Source organism: Gallinula chloropus (assembly GCF_964237585.1).
Source record: "Gallinula chloropus genome assembly, chromosome: Z".
NCBI classification, from domain to species: domain Eukaryota; kingdom Metazoa; phylum Chordata; class Aves; order Gruiformes; family Rallidae; genus Gallinula; species Gallinula chloropus.
Window position 1 is genome coordinate 1,302,185 of NC_140089.1, and position 17,907 is coordinate 1,320,091.

At 50.7% G+C, this 17,907-nt stretch overlaps 1 protein-coding gene across 1 annotated transcript in view; it reads right to left on the minus strand.

Moving 5' to 3' along the window:
- Nucleotides 1–17,907, minus strand: part of LOC311203267 (RNA polymerase II elongation factor ELL2-like) — a gene marked incomplete at both ends in the record, with an annotated part of 34,181 nt that continues 16,274 nt past the window's right edge. Inside the window, 7 exons of the mRNA XM_084277921.1 lie at nucleotides 1–141; nucleotides 267–311; nucleotides 1,356–1,527; nucleotides 7,343–7,464; nucleotides 10,206–10,465; nucleotides 12,560–12,723; nucleotides 13,377–13,498. Coding sequence (XP_084134047.1) covers nucleotides 1–141; nucleotides 267–311; nucleotides 1,356–1,527; nucleotides 7,343–7,464; nucleotides 10,206–10,465; nucleotides 12,560–12,723; nucleotides 13,377–13,498 — 1,026 coding nt within the window. The remainder of the gene's footprint in view (nucleotides 142–266; nucleotides 312–1,355; nucleotides 1,528–7,342; nucleotides 7,465–10,205; nucleotides 10,466–12,559; nucleotides 12,724–13,376; nucleotides 13,499–17,907) is intronic.

The window sequence follows — 17,907 nt, forward strand, 5'->3', positions numbered from 1 at the left end:
TTAATCGTCTTTCCTGGCCGGGGACTGATGACACAACTCTGGTTTCTGCTGGCTGAATTCCTCCACCAGCCTCTTGATGTGGGACAGCTTGTTGTGGAGATACTCGCATCTGCTTTTCACGGCGTCGTAGCTGGGGGTGGACTGTAAAGGCAGCACAAAAACAAGATGAGGGAGTGAAAACCTTTCCTCAGAGTCCCACGAGTCGTGCCCGTCGCTTAAGAGCCGCCTGGTGCCAGGAGCAGCCACAGACCCGGCCTTACTCATACCTGTTTGACCTTGCGGTAATCTTCCAAGATTTCTTCTTCAAGCAACTTCAGGGGAACAAAAACCCAAACAAGCACAAGGTCAATATGAAGAACATTTCACTGCTGCCCCAAAATCCAAGTCCATGTAAACCCCTAACAACGCAGAGTTTTACTCAAGATATTTCCTTATCCACGAGGCACAGCGGTCTCCTGTGTTACAAAACAGACCCCCCACCTCTGGCATCACTCAAGAGCTGCCATCCAGCCTGTAAGTAGCCAACAAAAGCAGCAGGGGCTTGAAGATTCCCTTTGGGAAGATGCTCACGCTGCTGTGTGTTCACAGCCAGCTCAAACAGGTGTGGGGGGGGCTGAGGGCCGAACAACTTTTTGCAGGGTTTTGTGAAGCTACAACAAGCAGACCAGCCCATGCAGGGTCTGAGCACGTAAGCAGGTGCTGCAGGGTCTCCCTGTGCCTGACTGAGCAGCATCGTGGGTTTTAAAATACTCCTGCTGCTCACAAATGCCTCTGCAGTCTGACCATGACCCAGACAAAAGCCAACCGAAAGCCCAGGCACAAAGGGAGAACTAGAGGAAGAAGTCTGATGCTGAGCACGTGGAATGTGTGTCCCCAAATCCCAGAGTTCCAGGTCAGAAAGCCAGAACACCAGATTTTTAACACCCTCCTCTGCTGAGTGCGTGGCTTGGATCAGCCACAAGGAAAAGGAGCAGCTCGTGGCTGCAGGTTTGGTTGGGTGTACAAAGCGATGGGAAATACAGGGTCAGGAAGGCTGTGGGGTTACAGCTGCTGGCTGCCAGGAAAGCTGTGGGGTTAGAGCTGCTGGTTGCCAGGCACTTCAGTCCTGTGCCCAGCTGTGTGCAGCAGCCCACACCCCCAGGATGTGGGGCAGTCGGCAAAGCCTCAGCCAGCCCGGTGATTCTGGCCAGGTGACCGGTCGCTCCGTCTCAGACACTGAGCCCAGAGAGCCTTTTAAATCCACATCAGCATCACTTCACAGACAACCAGACTGGAGACTCTGCCCCTGTCCAAAATATGGGCTGTTGGGAGGGGCAGGAGGGAGATGAAGAACAATTCTCATCCTCCTTCTTTACCTGATATTCCCTGGTGCCTGGAGTGAGCAGCTTTCGCCGTGCGTCCAGGTCCTTGAACCGCTGGATCACGCTCTCCACCCACGCGTGCAGGGCTCTGTACTCCCCATACTCCGCATTGAAGTCCTCCGTGTAGCTCTCCTGTTGCCTGTAGGATTCTACAGTTGTGTATTTCCTGAGGGGAACAGGCACACACACGTGTGGTTTCACACCGAGGACACAGAGAGCGCCAAGCACCCAGGCCTCACACCAGCTGACTGTGTGACTGGTGCTCCGCACGTGCCCACGCCAGCTCCAGGAGAACATACTGAGCCAGGAACAGAAACCCACCCTGGGTTTGTGAGGGTTATTGTCTCATATTTTACCCTTTAGAGTTTATGTTCAGAAACTGCACCAGAAGGGGCATAGCACAGCTAGAAGAGACCAGCAACCATTCCAACCTCAAAGGGCCAATAAACACACCAGCTGCAGCCAGGGATGACAGACATGGATTACAGAACCTTTCTGTGAGGGGGAAAGTGACTTGATATTTCCTTTTGGAACGTTACTCATTACATTTCTGGAGGGTGCTGCATTTAGGCAGGTGGAGGCAGTCCTGGTTTTGCCTATGTTTGTGTTTATTGAGCAGCAAAACAAGTTAACTCCATAATTGGATTATTTTAGTGAACACTGAGACTAATAACACAACTTGTTGCTGCCCCTTCAGCTGAGACACAGGCAATACAGCAAGAGAGAAAACCTGCCAAGGCTGAAAAGCAAAGAAAAACCCAGCCAAGCTGTCCCACCAGCTCCTCGGGAGGGCAAACCCCACGGATGCTTAAAGCTTAGAGCCACTGGTGGGATCCAAGTCTCTGCATTTCCCTCTCCCTCAACATGAGCAGACTCAAGAGCTCATTACAAAATGCAAGAGGAACAACGATGCAGGTAACAGATTCCATTCCCACCACCCTCACACCACTATTTCTGGTCCTCCTGGCCTGCAGGCCTGGCTCTTCCTGGGTGATAAAGGCACCTGCACGCAGGGACCAGCCCTTCACACCACCAGTAGATTCCCTGTTTGAACAAGCAGTGAAAGCTTAACCAGTCTGTGCCAACAGACACCACAGCCCTTGGCAGTGATGTGTCCCAGGCTGGACGCACCCGACCCGAGCGTGGAGTGATCGTTCTCTTTAGATTAAGATGGGAAGTAGCCCTGTGCTGAAGCTGTGGCTGTTCTCAGGAGTTACCTAGCACTGAGGAAGACAGCAGCAGTGAGCTCTCCAAGTCCTGTACACTGGATCAAGCTGTGGGTGCTCTCACCCCTCAGTCTTTCTGCAGTGATCCCGCAGGTGTCTGGAGCACTGAGACCTGGTATTTAATTCCCCACGACACCCCGGCCTGTAGATTCCTGAGAGGCTGTTCCAGGGGTTTTTCCTTTCCCTGACAACCTCTCATTAGTTTCCCCCCAGTCAGAAATCTGGCGTGGAGGCTTCTGGTTTGGCTGTTCAACTCTCAGCAGTGGCTATTGGCATCCAGCTTTAATGCGGGATTCCACCAGTTAACCCTGCTCTGTCGCTGCCCTCAGCTGACTGGGAAACAGGGAAGAGCCAGCTCTAGCTTGTTTTCAGCCAGGAGAGGCTGGGAATGAGACGCAGGTTTGGGCTCCCGGCACCAACGCGCTTCCCTGCGGGGCCAGCCCTGCTCCCGGCTGCCCAGGGAGCAGCTCTCGGGGCGTGAACAGAGCGACACAGGGCGCTGCCGCGGCTCCTGCTTCAGCCTGGGCGGGGGATGCTCCGGAGCTGAGCGCCACAGCGAGCCCTGACCCCCAATCCCGGCAGGAGCTGGCCAATCCAGCAGTTTGCAGCACTCCACAGCCTCCTCCCTCCCCAAATTTCTGTCCTGCAGTCCCTAGGAGGGGCTCCGTGCCTCCTGCATCGCGCTGCCAATGAAACAGGGGCAAAGCCCAGGCACTGGGCACTGGCAGAAGAGACTGCTCTGTCTTACAGCAGCAGCAAACTGTTCCTCTGCTAAAAAAGCTTTACTGCTCTAAAAAAAGTATTTAGGGGATGAAACGTCTCTGTTATTAGAGTTATTCCTTTTGAAATCAAGTTCTTTGAGTTTTCAGCAGGTGAACTATGATTTTTGGGAAAGTGAATCTGACGTGTAACAGTTTAAGGAGATGAAATTAAACTTACTGGGAGTCCTTCTGCAGCTTTATAGGCTGCAGTGTGCCAGCCAATGCAGAGAGGTAACACTCCACAGGCACCTTTAACACATTTTTATCCTGCTTCCCTTGAGCAGATGAAGTTTGAAAGGTGAACTGAGGGTTTCCTGTTTCCTGCAGCTCTTTGGTCTGCAGCTCTACAGTGAAACCGCAGTTTGCTGCAGCTTCAAGTGAGTCAGAAGCCATTTGAAATCAGAGCTTTGAAGTAGCAACTTGGTGGTTAAACTCCTGCTAGCCCATACCCAGGCTTTGTAACGCTGGACTTGAAGGTCTGGGATCGACCCCAGCACCAGCAGTGAGAAACACAGGAAAGGTGTCAGGTTTGTGTATTCCCTGTTTAGCCTTTGGCTTTCTCCTCTAGTGCCTCCCCTCTGAAAAGGGAACGTTGCACGTTCCTATTCCCCTCTTACTGTGTTCTTGGAGAAGAATAAAATTAAGTGTTCTGAGTCTTCACCTGAAGTATGTTAAAATGACATTAAAAATGCTTTTTAACACTTCTTTTCCTCCCATCAATTAAGGGACAGCCTCAGAGTTTCAAACTTGCAGGTCCTCAGATCAGGCAGTGAGTGACTTCAGGGAACTCATTGTTATTCTAAAGTTACATTGGGTAAATTTCCAATTCTCTAGTTAGGAGAGAGTTTTTGTAAGTGGCTTCCCAAGTGCTTCCCCAGATTGCTAATTTACTCACAGGATGTAGTCTGGTTGTTCACTGGATGAAGAAGGGCCTGTGGAGGCAGTGCAAGTTTCCTCAGCTCCTAGGAAAAAGCAGAGTTTGGATGCTATAAATAGGCTTTTGCCACAAACACCCTTTAGAGTGTTATCACAGAGCTCATTCTCAGTTAACAACAGGGCCCAGGACCTGCTCCCCAGCAGCAGCAGCAGCACCAGGGTTGTGACAGAGGCACCTCCACTTTACTCTGCAGGTGCTGTGCCACCCCAGCGTTGCCCCAGGTCAGCGTTTCCCATCTCCAGTCAGCATGTGGCATTGGCACCAACCCAAGCTGTGCAGCACCAGATGTGGCTGCACAAAGGAAGCCAGCTTGGGATATGTCCTGTCCCTCCTTCCCTGCCAGTTCCAGACACCCCAAGCTCCATTCCAGTGCTCTGCTCTTTGGGAAGGTCAGTAGCATCGTGCAGGGGTTAGTGGCGTTCAGGCTTCAGTAACCCACAGCAAAGACTCGCCACCATCAAGGTGGCAACACGGGCTCTGAGCATTATGTGTGCTACTGAATTATTCTTAAATGGCATGAAAATGCAGTACACTTCATCTCCAATCCCACTTTTTAAAGGGAAATGTCAAGAGCTGCCTGTCTTTTGATACACAGGAACAATCTCTGCAGGGAAGAGGGAGCTGGAACAGGAAGGAGCACTCAGCATTGGGGTATCTCTCCCTGCTTCTCATGTGGCTTTCTGTGGCAAGCCTAAAAACCCCACACAACCCTCGATATTCATCATCATCTCACACTGACAGTGTTTAAACACAGTGCTTCTGCTGAAGCTCAGCCCTTCTTGTCAGTCCCTATGCTATCTGAGTTACATCCTGGGGAGAGAGGAGAGATAGCATGCCATCTTCTACTTCATTCTTCTGCTTTTCAAACTAAAATGTGACAGGTTATGTTCAGCATGCAGACTTTAAACCTCACCGATGGAAAAAGCAGAGTTTCAGTGAACTATCAGTTTGTTGGAAATCAAGAAGTGAATAAAACCCCACCCCCTGTGTTTTTCTAGTACCAAGCTCTACCTTTTAGCTACTTTCTGCCCAACAGCAACCCATTTATGATTTGTTTGTTCTAATAATTTCTGGACTACAGGGTGAGAATTCTTAAAAATGAAGCTAATTTTGGGTAAGTGTCCAGCACGACCATGGCCAGTTGTTGTTGGGTTGGGTTGATTATTATTTTCTAACTAACATTTACGATGTAATGCAGTGGCAGGATTAAAAACACTGATTCTTCGTGGCCAGAAAGTGGGAATAATGACAAGAATCTTCCCATGCAGTAAATGAAAACCAGACCCTCTGCATTTCCAGCCCCTGGTTTTATGTGGGTAACCCTGGTGAAAAGGGAACAAAAGCAGCATGTTCATACCTTCACCAGGCTTCGAGCTGGGGGACTTTTTCAGCTTGCTTCTCTGACTGGACCTGTCCGCTGGCAGGTCTTGTGTCTCCTGTCTCTCAGGGGTGCTGGGTGAGCTGGAGATGGCAGCTCTCACAGGGCTGGTGCTGGAAAGGACTGTGAAATGCAGTGATGGTGGGGGAGACGCAGCAGTGCCAGCACCTTTCTGCCTGAGGGTAGAGACCAGTTCACAGCGCAGTGGGTTGGTTGCAGAGGCCAGGTGAGAGATCCTTCGTTTTTTGACCAGAGGATCGATATAGCCAGAAGTCATATATCCCTTCTGTAACAAAAAAGAAATCAATTAAATCATCAGAATGGACTTTTTGCTCCTGTTCCAAGAAACCCAGGAAGCGCTGCAGCGAAACTGGGTGTCTATTTCATTCTTAGTCTCTAATCTTACCACCCATCAAGTGGTTCTTCAAATCTACAGGTAGAAGGCTTTGGGAGAAAGATGCTCACCCCAGCAGCTCCGTCACAGGCTTCACCAAAGCCAGGTCAGGTTGGCATTGCCTCGGTGACATCCCCGTTCGCACATCCTGGGTGACGAGCCGGCTGTTGCTGTCACACGGCCAAGAGGTTGACTAAAGATGCCCCAAGAAGTGTGTGGCAGCACCCTGCTTAGAGCAGGTGAAGTGCAAAGCAGGTGGGAATAGGTAAAAACCCCACTTTTGCCTCAGTTGTCATTCCACTGGCTCACATCACATCCTCTAGCAAGGAGACACCGCTCATGTTCACGTGTGACGGCAGCTCAGACCAAGGGCGCTGGGCAGGGCTCTGCACCAGGGGCACTGGGCATGACTCTGGATTAGCACTGTGCACACACAAGCTCTTGTCCATCCTCAGAATTCAACTGCCTTTCCCAAAGGGCAGTTTCAGTCATAGAAAGTATCACACTTTTCCTTAGAGTAATGCCTTTCATGCACTTCTCCCAGCTTCTTCTGCAGGGGTCTGCACTGTCCTCTCGTAGCCACGGGAAAAGAGCGTTTTAAGGCTGAAAAGTCGTGTGCCCACAAACAAGAGTTTTAAATATCTACCCAGAAAGTTCAGGGCTGTGCAACAGCCATGGGTAACCAAGACGTTGAGTGGGCAAGTTTAAGCCCTACAAGGTGAGTTCAGGTTCTGATTTAGGCCAACCCCTGTTCAAACATGACAGGGGGAGTCCCTGTCAGAGCCTGAGGTGTGCTTTCAAACTGCTCTGCACACAGGGGCTGTTTACTTTCCTGAGCTTTTTAGTAAACATTTTGCAATACACAATACTAAATGTGGCAGCCCTTAAGCTACTTTACTGCAGCCCTCCACAGTGCAGACATCCTTTAAAAAACAGCATCGACTAAAGAGATGCTTCAGGGTTTTTTGTGTTTAAGACAATACTAGTGCTTCACATCACAGCTTGTACACCCACAGAAAGTGTGATAAATCTTTACATACTGTAAGTAATGTTAAAAAATTACAAAATACCTCAGAAGTTGATGGACCATCCATGTCAGAAGTGTCATGACCGGTGCTGGTGGCATTCTGAGACAGATATAAACTGCTGAAAGGACAACCCAACATTCACATTAGAGGGGAAAAATACCTATGCCGTAGTTCTTTCGGTGTAGGGAAGACAGACATTGATTTCCCAGTAAAAGTTTTAAAATGGCTATTATCCTTCCCCTAGAGACTGAACTTACCTAAGTTTTAACTTCAATGACTGTTTATCTATTTCACTGTATCCAGGCCAATCTTTCTTAATTTCTTTAAATAAAGACTCCTTCAGAGTGTAAGAATTATCCTTTGGATTCAGGTTGGCTACCTACAGGCAGACATTTAAGAAAATAAATGTTCATTATACCTAAATGCAAATTACAGAAAAAAAAATCAGTTCTGCATAACTAAATTAAAGCTAAAAATTAATTTACACTGCAGTTTTCCAGGCTTTTTTAGATCTAAGTAGGTCCTGCATAACGAGCACTGTTTAAAAAAGAAAAGTTGGTCAGTTTGGAATGTCAGGTTTGGATGTGAGGAAATGCCGGATCGCTGCAAGAGTGTGTGACGTGTGCTCTACAAAAACCTCTCTGCACCGGGTATCTGCTTTCTGGTCTGCAATACAGGACTGAGAATCAAGGCAAAGCACAGCAGATCTTTCAATATTCACCGCATGCAACAGGTTGAGAGGCCAAGTTCTGGGGTGGGTTTGTTTGGTGGGTTTTTCCTCAGAGAACCAAGGAACAGAATCCCCACATGCAAATGCAGATTGGTTCGACTTCAGGATGACACCTGCTGCTCTTCTATTCCAGGCAGCTACACCGTGGTGGCACAGCACAGGCTGTGCCTGCACAACACATGTTTTCCATCATCACATTAATGACCACAGCATCCCCTCGTCGTCTGTCTTGACAGACAGCGCTGCTTTCCTTTCTCAAGTGGCTGAGCCACCAGGAAGTGCAGATTCCACTCACCTCACTGGCACTAAATGTCATAAAATCATGGAATGACAGACTGGCCTGGGTTGGAAGGGACCCCAAGGGTCCCAGAGCTCCAACCCCCTGCCACAGGCAGGGACACCAACCTCCAGGCCTGGAGCTACACAAGGCTGCCCAGGGCCCCAGCCAACCTGGCCCTGAACACCCCCAGGGACGGGGCACCCACCCCCTCTCTGGGCAGCCCCTTCCAGCCCCTCACCACTCTATCCCTGAGCACAAAGAGGAAATATTTGTGCATCCCATTAGCTTTTAAGCCATATTGCAGTTTTACCAGTGAGGATTAAAGTAACGAGTGGCACGTTGGACACAGGGTTTGGTGCTAGAACAGCCCAGGAGAGGTGCACAGGCCCAGGTGTGGCCTTTGATCTACAGACACAGCTCCGTTACAGACAGCACTGTCCTGAGAAGGGCCTGTGCCTGCCTTGCTGGAAAGCTCTAAGAATAAAATGGGTTTATATCTTCCTCAGAAACACAAAATATACTCAAAACCTGAGAGCAAGCCAGGAAAAACCTGGAACCACCCGACACCTAAAACGCTGCTTTAGGCCGACATCGCCTGACATCTGTTCAGAGCTTCAAGGAAAAAAGGCCCCAAAGCAAAGCAGGCCCCATTTGCCAGATACCAAATGCTGAATCTCCCAAGACATCCTGACTGCTTTGTGCAGCTTTGCCTGGTTTTCCCCCAGAACATGGCAGATGAATTCTGCTGGGCTGGGAGAGGGTGGGATGGGGGGTGGGGGCTGGGGGTGTGTCTGTCTGTACCCAGCTTAAATAAAAAGGTAACAACGATAGCCAGAAACAGTAGTTCCCTCATGAAAAATAGAATTAAACTGTATTCCAAAAGAAGTAGCTCTGTGTATATGAGATCCTAAGCAAGTTTTAGCTGCTAGTTATATACAAGAAAAACCTCATTCTGGAGCTAATTAATAAGTAAGCAAGGCCTTTCAGGGCCTAGTGCTGCTAGTGTGACCTCGAGGTAGTTCACACCACGTACAGGAAACAGGCTCCAAGAAGAAATTTGCAGCTTTTCTCTCTTAGGGAGCTGAGCTTTTTGAATTTTGTCATTGTATATGTCCTCAGGATAAAAACAACAACCTACCATCGCACTGGGCAAACAGAGCAACAACACTTGACATATTCAAACAATGAGCTTTTAAAATCCAGCGTAGGATCAGTCACAGCTGTGTAAATGTAGAATTTTACTAACTCAATAATTTCCAAATCACTTTTTCCTACAGAATATGTTCCTTCTTTACATATTAATACATATATAATTCAGCCACACTCTGTGGGCACACTGAGTATTTCAAACAATGAAGAAGGAGCCATTGCATCTCAGTTCTTTCAGAAGCCCTTTCTGAACTGTTTTGGTAGAGAATTAATCTCTGCCACTCTTGAACACACAGCTTAGAAGCTTCACCTGTGCAACTTTATAAGCTGACCAATGATTTTGATGTCTACAACAAACAAATACAGGTGGAACGTAAAGGAGCCACATGACAGCAAAGAAACGCTCTGCTCAAAACCAGCCCACTACCTTTTTCCACGTACAATGTGGCTGGAACAGCCAACCCTGGATTGCAATTCTAACAGGTCCCAAGAGAGACAAAGTGCCAGTTACAGGCCACTAACTACATTCAAATGAAACGCTGACCATGACAAACCTCTCCCATCACCAAACTTCTCTCCTCATAAACTCATCCCAAGAAACATGAAGTACCTTTTTCACACCACCGAGAGAACACGGGTCAGCTGCCCTCAATGAAGAAATCCAAGTAAAAGAAAGGGGAAAAATAAAGACAACCTAAGGAACAACAACACTAGAAATAGATAATTATTGCCTGCCCTCCCAACAGCATCAAAACCACTGCTCAAACTGTCTTTACTCTTCCTTTCCTCGTGTTGACGTGCAGCTGGGGACGTCACTATAAAGTAGATTGAAAAGGTTAAAGGAGGACCATTATGTAGGATGTTGATTATTTCCTAATTTAGATGCAGCAGCAACACCTCAAATTTATGATTGAAACAACAGCGGGGAGGGGAAACTCTGGCACAAGCCCCATGGTCTCACCTGCTGAAGGATACTTCCAAGGCAATTCTTGTCGTCCTGGTTGACACCGTCTTTTTGCAAGCGAGCCAGTAACTCTGGTTTCTTGTAACTCTTCAGGGCCAGCAAGTGGATCACCCTGTCCCTGTACGGCTGCTGAGAAACAGGATTAGCTTTTTGTATCTTCCGTAAGACAACTGCAGGGTTCAAGGGTGTCGATCTCTTCCTCTTAGGTGCAAGATCTGGACTGGTTTGTCGTGGTTTTCTAACCGGTGGTCTTTTCCCTAAAGACAGGGTAAAAAAGAGAGGTGTGGGGGGGCAAATAAGCGACATGGGCGTTTGGAAGAAGAAGAGGCAGTTTCTTAAAAGAATTACTAAGTCAGATAACTTCTAAAACCAGTATTGCATTAGCAATTCAAGATGTGGAAGAACCACAGGCTGGTGTGGGTTGGCAGAGACCTCTGGAGATCATCCCACTGCCCAGAGCAGGGTCCCTTGATCAGGCTGCACAGGAGAGCACCCAGGATCATGGGGTTCAGAGACTCCCCAGCCTCTCTGAGCGGCCTGGCCCAGGGCTCTGCTGCCCTCCCAGCACAGAAGTTGCTCCTCAGGGTCAGGGGGAACTTCCTCTGCTCCAGTTTGTGTCCACAGCCCCTTGTCCTGTCCCTGGGCACCCCTGAACACAGACTGACCCCTCCTCCTGAGCCCACCCCTCAAGGGTTGATCAGCACTGAGAAGATCCCCTCAGGCTTCTCTGGGCTGAACTGCCCCAAGTCCCTCAGTGTCTGTGTGCCAGAGAAATGTTCTGGTGCCCTCAGCATCCCCACAGCCCTTTGCTGTCCCCTCTCCAGCAGCTCCCTGTCCCTCCTGACACAGGGACCCCAGCACCACACACACAGTTCCCAACGAGGCCTCTCCAGGCAGAGCAGAGGGGAGCAGAACCCCCCTGAGCTGCTGGTCACACCCCAGGGTGATGCCCTTGGCTTTCTTGGCCCCAGGGCACGTCGCTGACTCTTGGTCACCCTGTTGCCCACAGGGACTCCCAGGTCTTTTTCCACAGCACTGCTTCCTTCCTGAAGTCGTGCCTCCAAACCACTTTAAAGCATGAGCTGAAAGCACAACCCAGCCCTCACACCACTCACAGCCCCGCTCCCCAGGTCAAACCGGCCCGAAGCACGTCACGAAGTCGGCCCTGCACCCCACCAGCAGCCAGACCTGTCCTACCTGAGCCTAGCCAAGGCCCATGGGAAGGAGAAGCACCCCCACACACCCCAGCTGTCCTGCCCTCACTCCTGAGGCCCGTTTCTTCCAACACTCACTCAAGGTCTGTCTGAACAGCTGCCAAGAATCACCCAGGTCATTCACTCCCCAGAGCTGCCCCAGGGAGAGAGCGAGACACAGAAGGAGGTGGCGAGCAGTTCCAACAGGCCCTGGGAAGCGGGGCCAGCTCCGTGCCTGGCATTAGCCCTGCCCCGCTGCCCACTGTCACGGCCACTCACAGGCTACCCTGTATCCCCAAATGCTGGTTCACAGGGCCCTGCAGTGAGCCAGGCTGAGCCTGTGTTGCCACTTCACAGCTGGGAACACCCGAGCTGGCGGGAGGAGTGTGGCCGGAGCCGAGCGAGGGACACCTCTAGTCCCAGGGGTGGATGTTCCCGGGTGCCCTGGCTGATGCAGCCACTGTCTGCTCCGCTGAGGGCCCTGAGGTGTGTGCTCACCTGGCCTCTGTCTGTCTGTCTGTCTGCAGAGGGATCCCGGCTCCTCGGGGAACCATCCTCAGAAGGGTTTAATAACGGAATGACACCGCCTGAGCGCTCTTTGGGTTGAGGGGAACCATGAAGCCCACGGGAACGTCCATGGGAAAACGCCAACCTCACCTTACTGATGCTTTAGTTGTTTTAAAAGGCTCTTGTGGCAGCTGTTGCTTATTAATGACCAAGTTATAAATAACTACTCAGCATTAGAAAGACTGAAAAGCAAAGGTCTCCATATTAAGTTCGGGACTTTCTACGCGTGTCCCTCAACGTTCATGTTTCTAAATTACAAAGCAAGCTGAATGCTTTAGCACAGAATTTGAGTACTCAGAGGTGCTGCTATAAAAACAGAACACTAGCTGCTGAACTAGAGAATTTCAATGGGTAGGGCAGTAACAACCCCTCACTTCAGCGCTCAAAATAAGCAACATGGGAACGAGGAAGGACTGGCAGGCTTTTGGGGGAAAAAATGTTCAAGAGAAGACTGCAGAGCTGTGAGGGAAGGCGAGCTGCCTGCACCTGAGGCCACCAAGCACAGCACCTGCCCCAGGCATCCGCTGAAAAGATCAATCACTGAATTGGAAAGCTTAGAGACATCTAGTAACAAAGGAAATCCAACCATACCTAAGAGTGGTCGGCTGGGTTTAACAGCCTTTGCGCTTTGACTGCCCGACTCCTCTTCTGCCTGAGTCACGTGCTCTCTGGTCGTCTGATAGGAGTCCCTTGTGGCACATACTGTAATTTTACCCTGTACAGGTCCCAGGCAACTGAGTTGTGAGGCTCCAGAACTACAAAAACATCGAGAAAGGTTGAGCCCGAGCACTAGTTCAGAGCACAAACCCCACCTGTGATGTCCCAGTCAATGAGAGGGGACAAACAGCCACCCCCCACCACCAGACAACATCACCACTGGACTGAATCCAACACTGCAGAAGCTGAAGCAAACCCCAGGTGTAACCTGCCTCTTTGGTCAGCATCAGCACTGTTCATTCGGACCCCAAGGAGCCAGACCAGGCACTGCTGTGTTACAGGGGGTTCTGAAGCACCATGGCCACGCAGTTCTGGGCAGGGCCACTGACTGATGTGGTTCTTAAAATAAGACCAGTATCCCTCAGGGCAGCACCCATGCGTGTTGCCAGCCATAACCATGTTTACATATGGCTGTAGAATGGATCTGGTCTGGCTTGGACGATGCTCAACCCAGAATGTTTTAGAAGCAGCACAAAGAGGTGAGAAAGCCCTCAAAAGGTTACCTCCTTTGAGAGCAAACCCAAGAGAATTCTATGTAGAAGCAGGTATTTGTACTTATAATTGCTAGGAATTACTTCTCTCCTGCAGCTCATCACTGGGCGCAGGCTCCTGCTCCAGGCTTTTGCTGTGCCCTCAAAGCCACAGAATCTACTTGAATTGGCCACGAAAGGGAACGTTAAGGAAAACTTACCTGGAGTGAGCCTGCTGGACACAGTCAAAGCTTCCCTGAGGATTATCATTGCCATCATCTGACATGTAGAAGTTAAATGTTTGCACTTCATTTGGCACAGCAACTTTGGGAATACTAGGATGCTAAAAAGGAAAGAAAAGGTGGTGTAAAAACTGGAGTCTACAGCCCTTTGCTCACCATGAACCAGGGCTGTGGCTTACAGAGAGAAACTGTGTCTTGAAGGCTCCGATGTCAAACATGCCACTAAAGACACTAAGCACTAAAAGCCACTAAAATAGTGGGTTTGGCACATTTCTCCCTGGGAAAGCAGGGCTGGCTGCGTGTCTGCCACAGCAGTAACTGCCCCACAGACCCTACAGTCGCTCAGCCTCTGCTTTAGCAGAGGGTTCAAGCAGCAAGTCACCCCTCCCCATCTGGTGGCACTAACAGACACATGCCCAAATTTCCACACCAGCACCTGAGTATCATCCAAGGGCCTGAGGCTCAGCCAAGGGACCAGAGCAGCACAGAGTGCACACCCTGCGTGGGACGCCCAGGGGCAGCCATTCCCTCAGCCCTATGAAGTGTACAGCCAGCTCCAAGGAGGGAGGGAAAACAAACAGCGACACGCAAATCACAACAGCAAAACCTCTCAAACTATAAAGCCCCAATTTCACACCCAACAGGCCCTGAAAGGCTTTTTCTTCTCCTCAGCTCTGGATGCGACTGTTTGCCAAGAGTGAAACGTAAATAGTGTTTTGCAGGTTCAGTCAGATCCCCCTGGCTGGACTGGCCACTGAGGACAGAACGTGCTGCATCCTGCTGCAGCCCAAGGATGCAAGTGTGAGGAATGGCCAGAACGTTTGGTGGCATCAGCAGGCTCTTCAGTGTGCTGCCACAGCAAACCACACCAAGGCACCAAAAACCTGCTGCCATCTGACTCCTCCACTCCAAAGGGGAAACGAGCTTGCAGTGAGTGTGAAAAGCTGTTCTGAGACTGGCTGGAGTGTTTAATGGAGTAAATACAGCTGACAGAGAAAGATACTTAAAGCAGCATTGGACATGCTCTGAGAGACCTTCCCCTCCACACTTGGATACTTAAAGCAACATTGGACATGCTCTAATGGACCTTCCTCTGGACACTTGGATACTTAAAGGGACGCTGGACATGCTCTAATGGACCTTCCTCTGGACACTTGGATACTTAAAGGGACATTGGACATGCTCTGATGGACCTTCCTCTGGACACTTGGATACTTAAAGCAGCATTGGACAACTGATAGACCTTCCTCTGGACACTTGGATACTTAAAGCAGCATTGGACAACCTCTGATAGACCTTCCTCTGGACACTTGGATACTTAAAGCAGCATTGGACAACCTCTGATAGACCTTCCCCTCCACACTTGGATACTTAAAGCGACATTGGACATGCTCTAAATGGACCTTCCTCTGGACACTTGGATACTTAAAGGGACATTGGACATGCTCTGATGGACCTTCCTCTGGACACTTGGATACTTAAAGCGACATTGGACATGCTCTAAATGGACCTTCCTCTGGACACTTGGATACTTAAAGGGACATTGGACATGCTCTGATGGACCTTCCTCTGGACACTTGGCCTGCTGGTTGGCCCTGGGTCTCTCCAGGCACCCGCAGTCCCTGCACCAATGGGTACGACACAACAGCTCCATCCCAGCTGTGTGCTGCTCATCAGCACTGGCAGAGCTCACCAACACCCTGGGGCAGGGACTGGACCCCAGGGAGAAAGGCAGCCTTCCCACCCGCCCCTTGTCCCTTCAGCTTCACAGTAGCAGCACGGTCAGAGAGAAATCTGTGTGTTTCACACCAGAATGGAGAGAAACTGCGTCATTGATCTTGGGTCACACGTGCAGCTTTCCCTTCTCAGGATCACCAGCAGGACTACGGAGTTGCCATCACCCTAAGAGGACCACAGGGCCCCGAATGGCACTGAAACTGCATCCCCTGAAGCCCACTCCCACCCACCCACCCACCCAGGGTCTGGGCACACGGTTGTGCTGTGAACACAGCAGGGTCTGTGTGTGACTCACGGCTCCGTCCCACCCGCTGTGGCTGTCGTCACCCTGAGACACTCTCTGGAGACCCCACAGACACGAAGGGTGACAGACCTGGGGCTGGTCCCCAAGGAGCCAGAGGGAAGATGCAGCTGTCGCTGTGTGTTCCTGCATCCCATTCCCAGAGCTCATCCTGAGCAGGCTTTGTATTTGACATCGACCAGGCTAAAGGAGGAACAGGCAGGAATCCCCCAGCACCAGGAGTTGCTGCTCCCTCATAGTTTAATACGGGACTCTGGAAGAACTTTGCACAGGTACCAGACCAGGTCTCAGTGTGTGCTTTGATGCAGCAGCCTGGAGACAGAAGCCAGACCTGGGGCACATCTAAAGCCCTTTTCTGCTGTCCCACTCTCTTCTGTGAGGTCTCCACTCCCCCAGGTGCTAAAAGGACACTGATAAAACACAGACAAGGACAAGTCTGGCACCTTGCAGGCAGATGCCTCTGAAGATTATCACCAGCAACCATGACCCAGGAGCAAACGCAGATGGAAACACCAAATATTCTCCAGCTTCCCCTCACCCCTACAAACTCTGTAAGATAGAAACCAGTGATGATGGCATCACCAGCTACCACAACCATTGACAGAGCAAAGAAAGCATCCAGAGGTTTGCTCTCAACCTCAAATCTTTCAGATCCACTTGTCACAAACTCCAGAACTACAGGATGCCCATTCCTCAGGCACTCATTATTTCAGAGAGGCAAAAACAATGATGAGGGAACATTTCTCTCCTAGAAGATTTCAGAAGTGGCAGTGCAACTACAGAATCACAGAATCACAAGGTTGGAAAAGACCTTTGAAAATCATCAAGTGCAACCATTCACATCCTATGCCAAACCAGATCCCTGAGCACCTCATTTACCCTTTTTTTAACACATCCCACTGAGGGAACATCCCATCCCTTCCTCCAGGTCACGGATAAAGATGTTGAACAGAACTGGAGCCAGGACTGAGCCCTGGGGGTGCCGCTCGTGACCGGCCTCCAGCTGCCTTTGGCTCCATTCAGCCTTTGGGCCCGGCCATCCAGCCAGTTGCCAACCCAGCTGAGGCTGCCCCTGTCCAGCCCAGTGGCAGCCAGTTTCCCAGTCAGAATGCTGGCAGAAACTGTGCCAAAGGCTTTCCTGAAGGCCAGGCAGACACATCCACAGCCTTCCCCTCACCCATTCAGCGGGTCACCTTGTCACAGGAGGGGATCAGGTCAGTTTGACAGGATCTGCCTTTTGTAAACCCCGTTGACTGGGCCTGTGCCCCTGGCCCTCAGGCCTGTGCTGCAGGACAGCTCCCAAGAGGACCCTCTGCATGATCTTCCCCGGGACTGGGGTCAGGCTGACAGGCCTGGAGCTCGCCGCATCCTCCTCCCCACCCTTCTGGTCTGTGGGTGTCACATCTGCCAGGCTCCAGTCGAGTGGAACTTCCCCAGTCTGCCAGGATTGCTGGGAGATGATGGCCAGGGGTTTGGCTAGCTCAGCACCCTGGGGTGGATCCTATCTGGTCCCATTGACTTGTTGGTGTCTAACTGGCCAAGTAGGACGCTAATCATTTCCTCCTGAACCATGGGAATTTTGCTCTTCCTCCCCTCCCTGTCAGCCAGATCCTGAGGATGAGCACTCAGGGAACATCCATCTTTACTGTTATAGACTGAGGTAAAGAAGGAATTAAGGACCTCAGCCTTGTCTTTATCCCTTGTCACTAAAGTTCCCTCAGCATGTAGTAAGGGCTGGGGATTCTCCTTGTCCCTTCTCTTACTGTTAATGTACCTATAGTATAGGTAATATACCTATAGTTAATATACCTATAGTATAACTAACCTGAGAAAAAGGCAGAAAACTAAGAAAACCAAGAAAAACTTGTCTCCTGCCCTGCCCCTTGCAAGGCTGTGTGCCTGCTGCCACAGCCAGACAGCCCCTTTTACTGGGCTCCTTCCCAGTCAGGTCTGCAGGCACAACTTCCCTCTCGACGCCAGCACTGACTCCAAAATCCATCTGTGCACCCAGCCACCCCCTCCTGGCACAGCTGTTCTGCCCAGCCACCTGAACTGGGACTCACAGTTCATTCCAGCAAGGAAATCCTCTCCCAGCACAGCTCAAACCCTTCCCAGTGCACTTCCAGTGGGGAACCAGCTCCGAGGAGAGAAGAGCTTCTCAGAAGGGCAGCGTTAAGAACTTGTGTCTCCACAGCAGCTTTGCTGGAGACAGGGTCTGTGAGTCCCCTTCCTGCCAAGTGACACAGACCCCACCAGTCCCCCCTCTCTGCCCCAGCACCACTCAGCTGCGTGGCACACTGCCCTGCCCGAGGTCCCGGCTGCGCTGAACAGCATCAGAGGCTCAGTCTGTGCCTCAGCCTGACAAGGAGCCTTTGGCCGTCCCCACGGTTCAGCACAGGCTCCCATGGTGAGCCCACAGCCTGAGTTCCACTTTACCTCCAGCTTCTCCTCTCCAGGACTCTTTAACAAGAC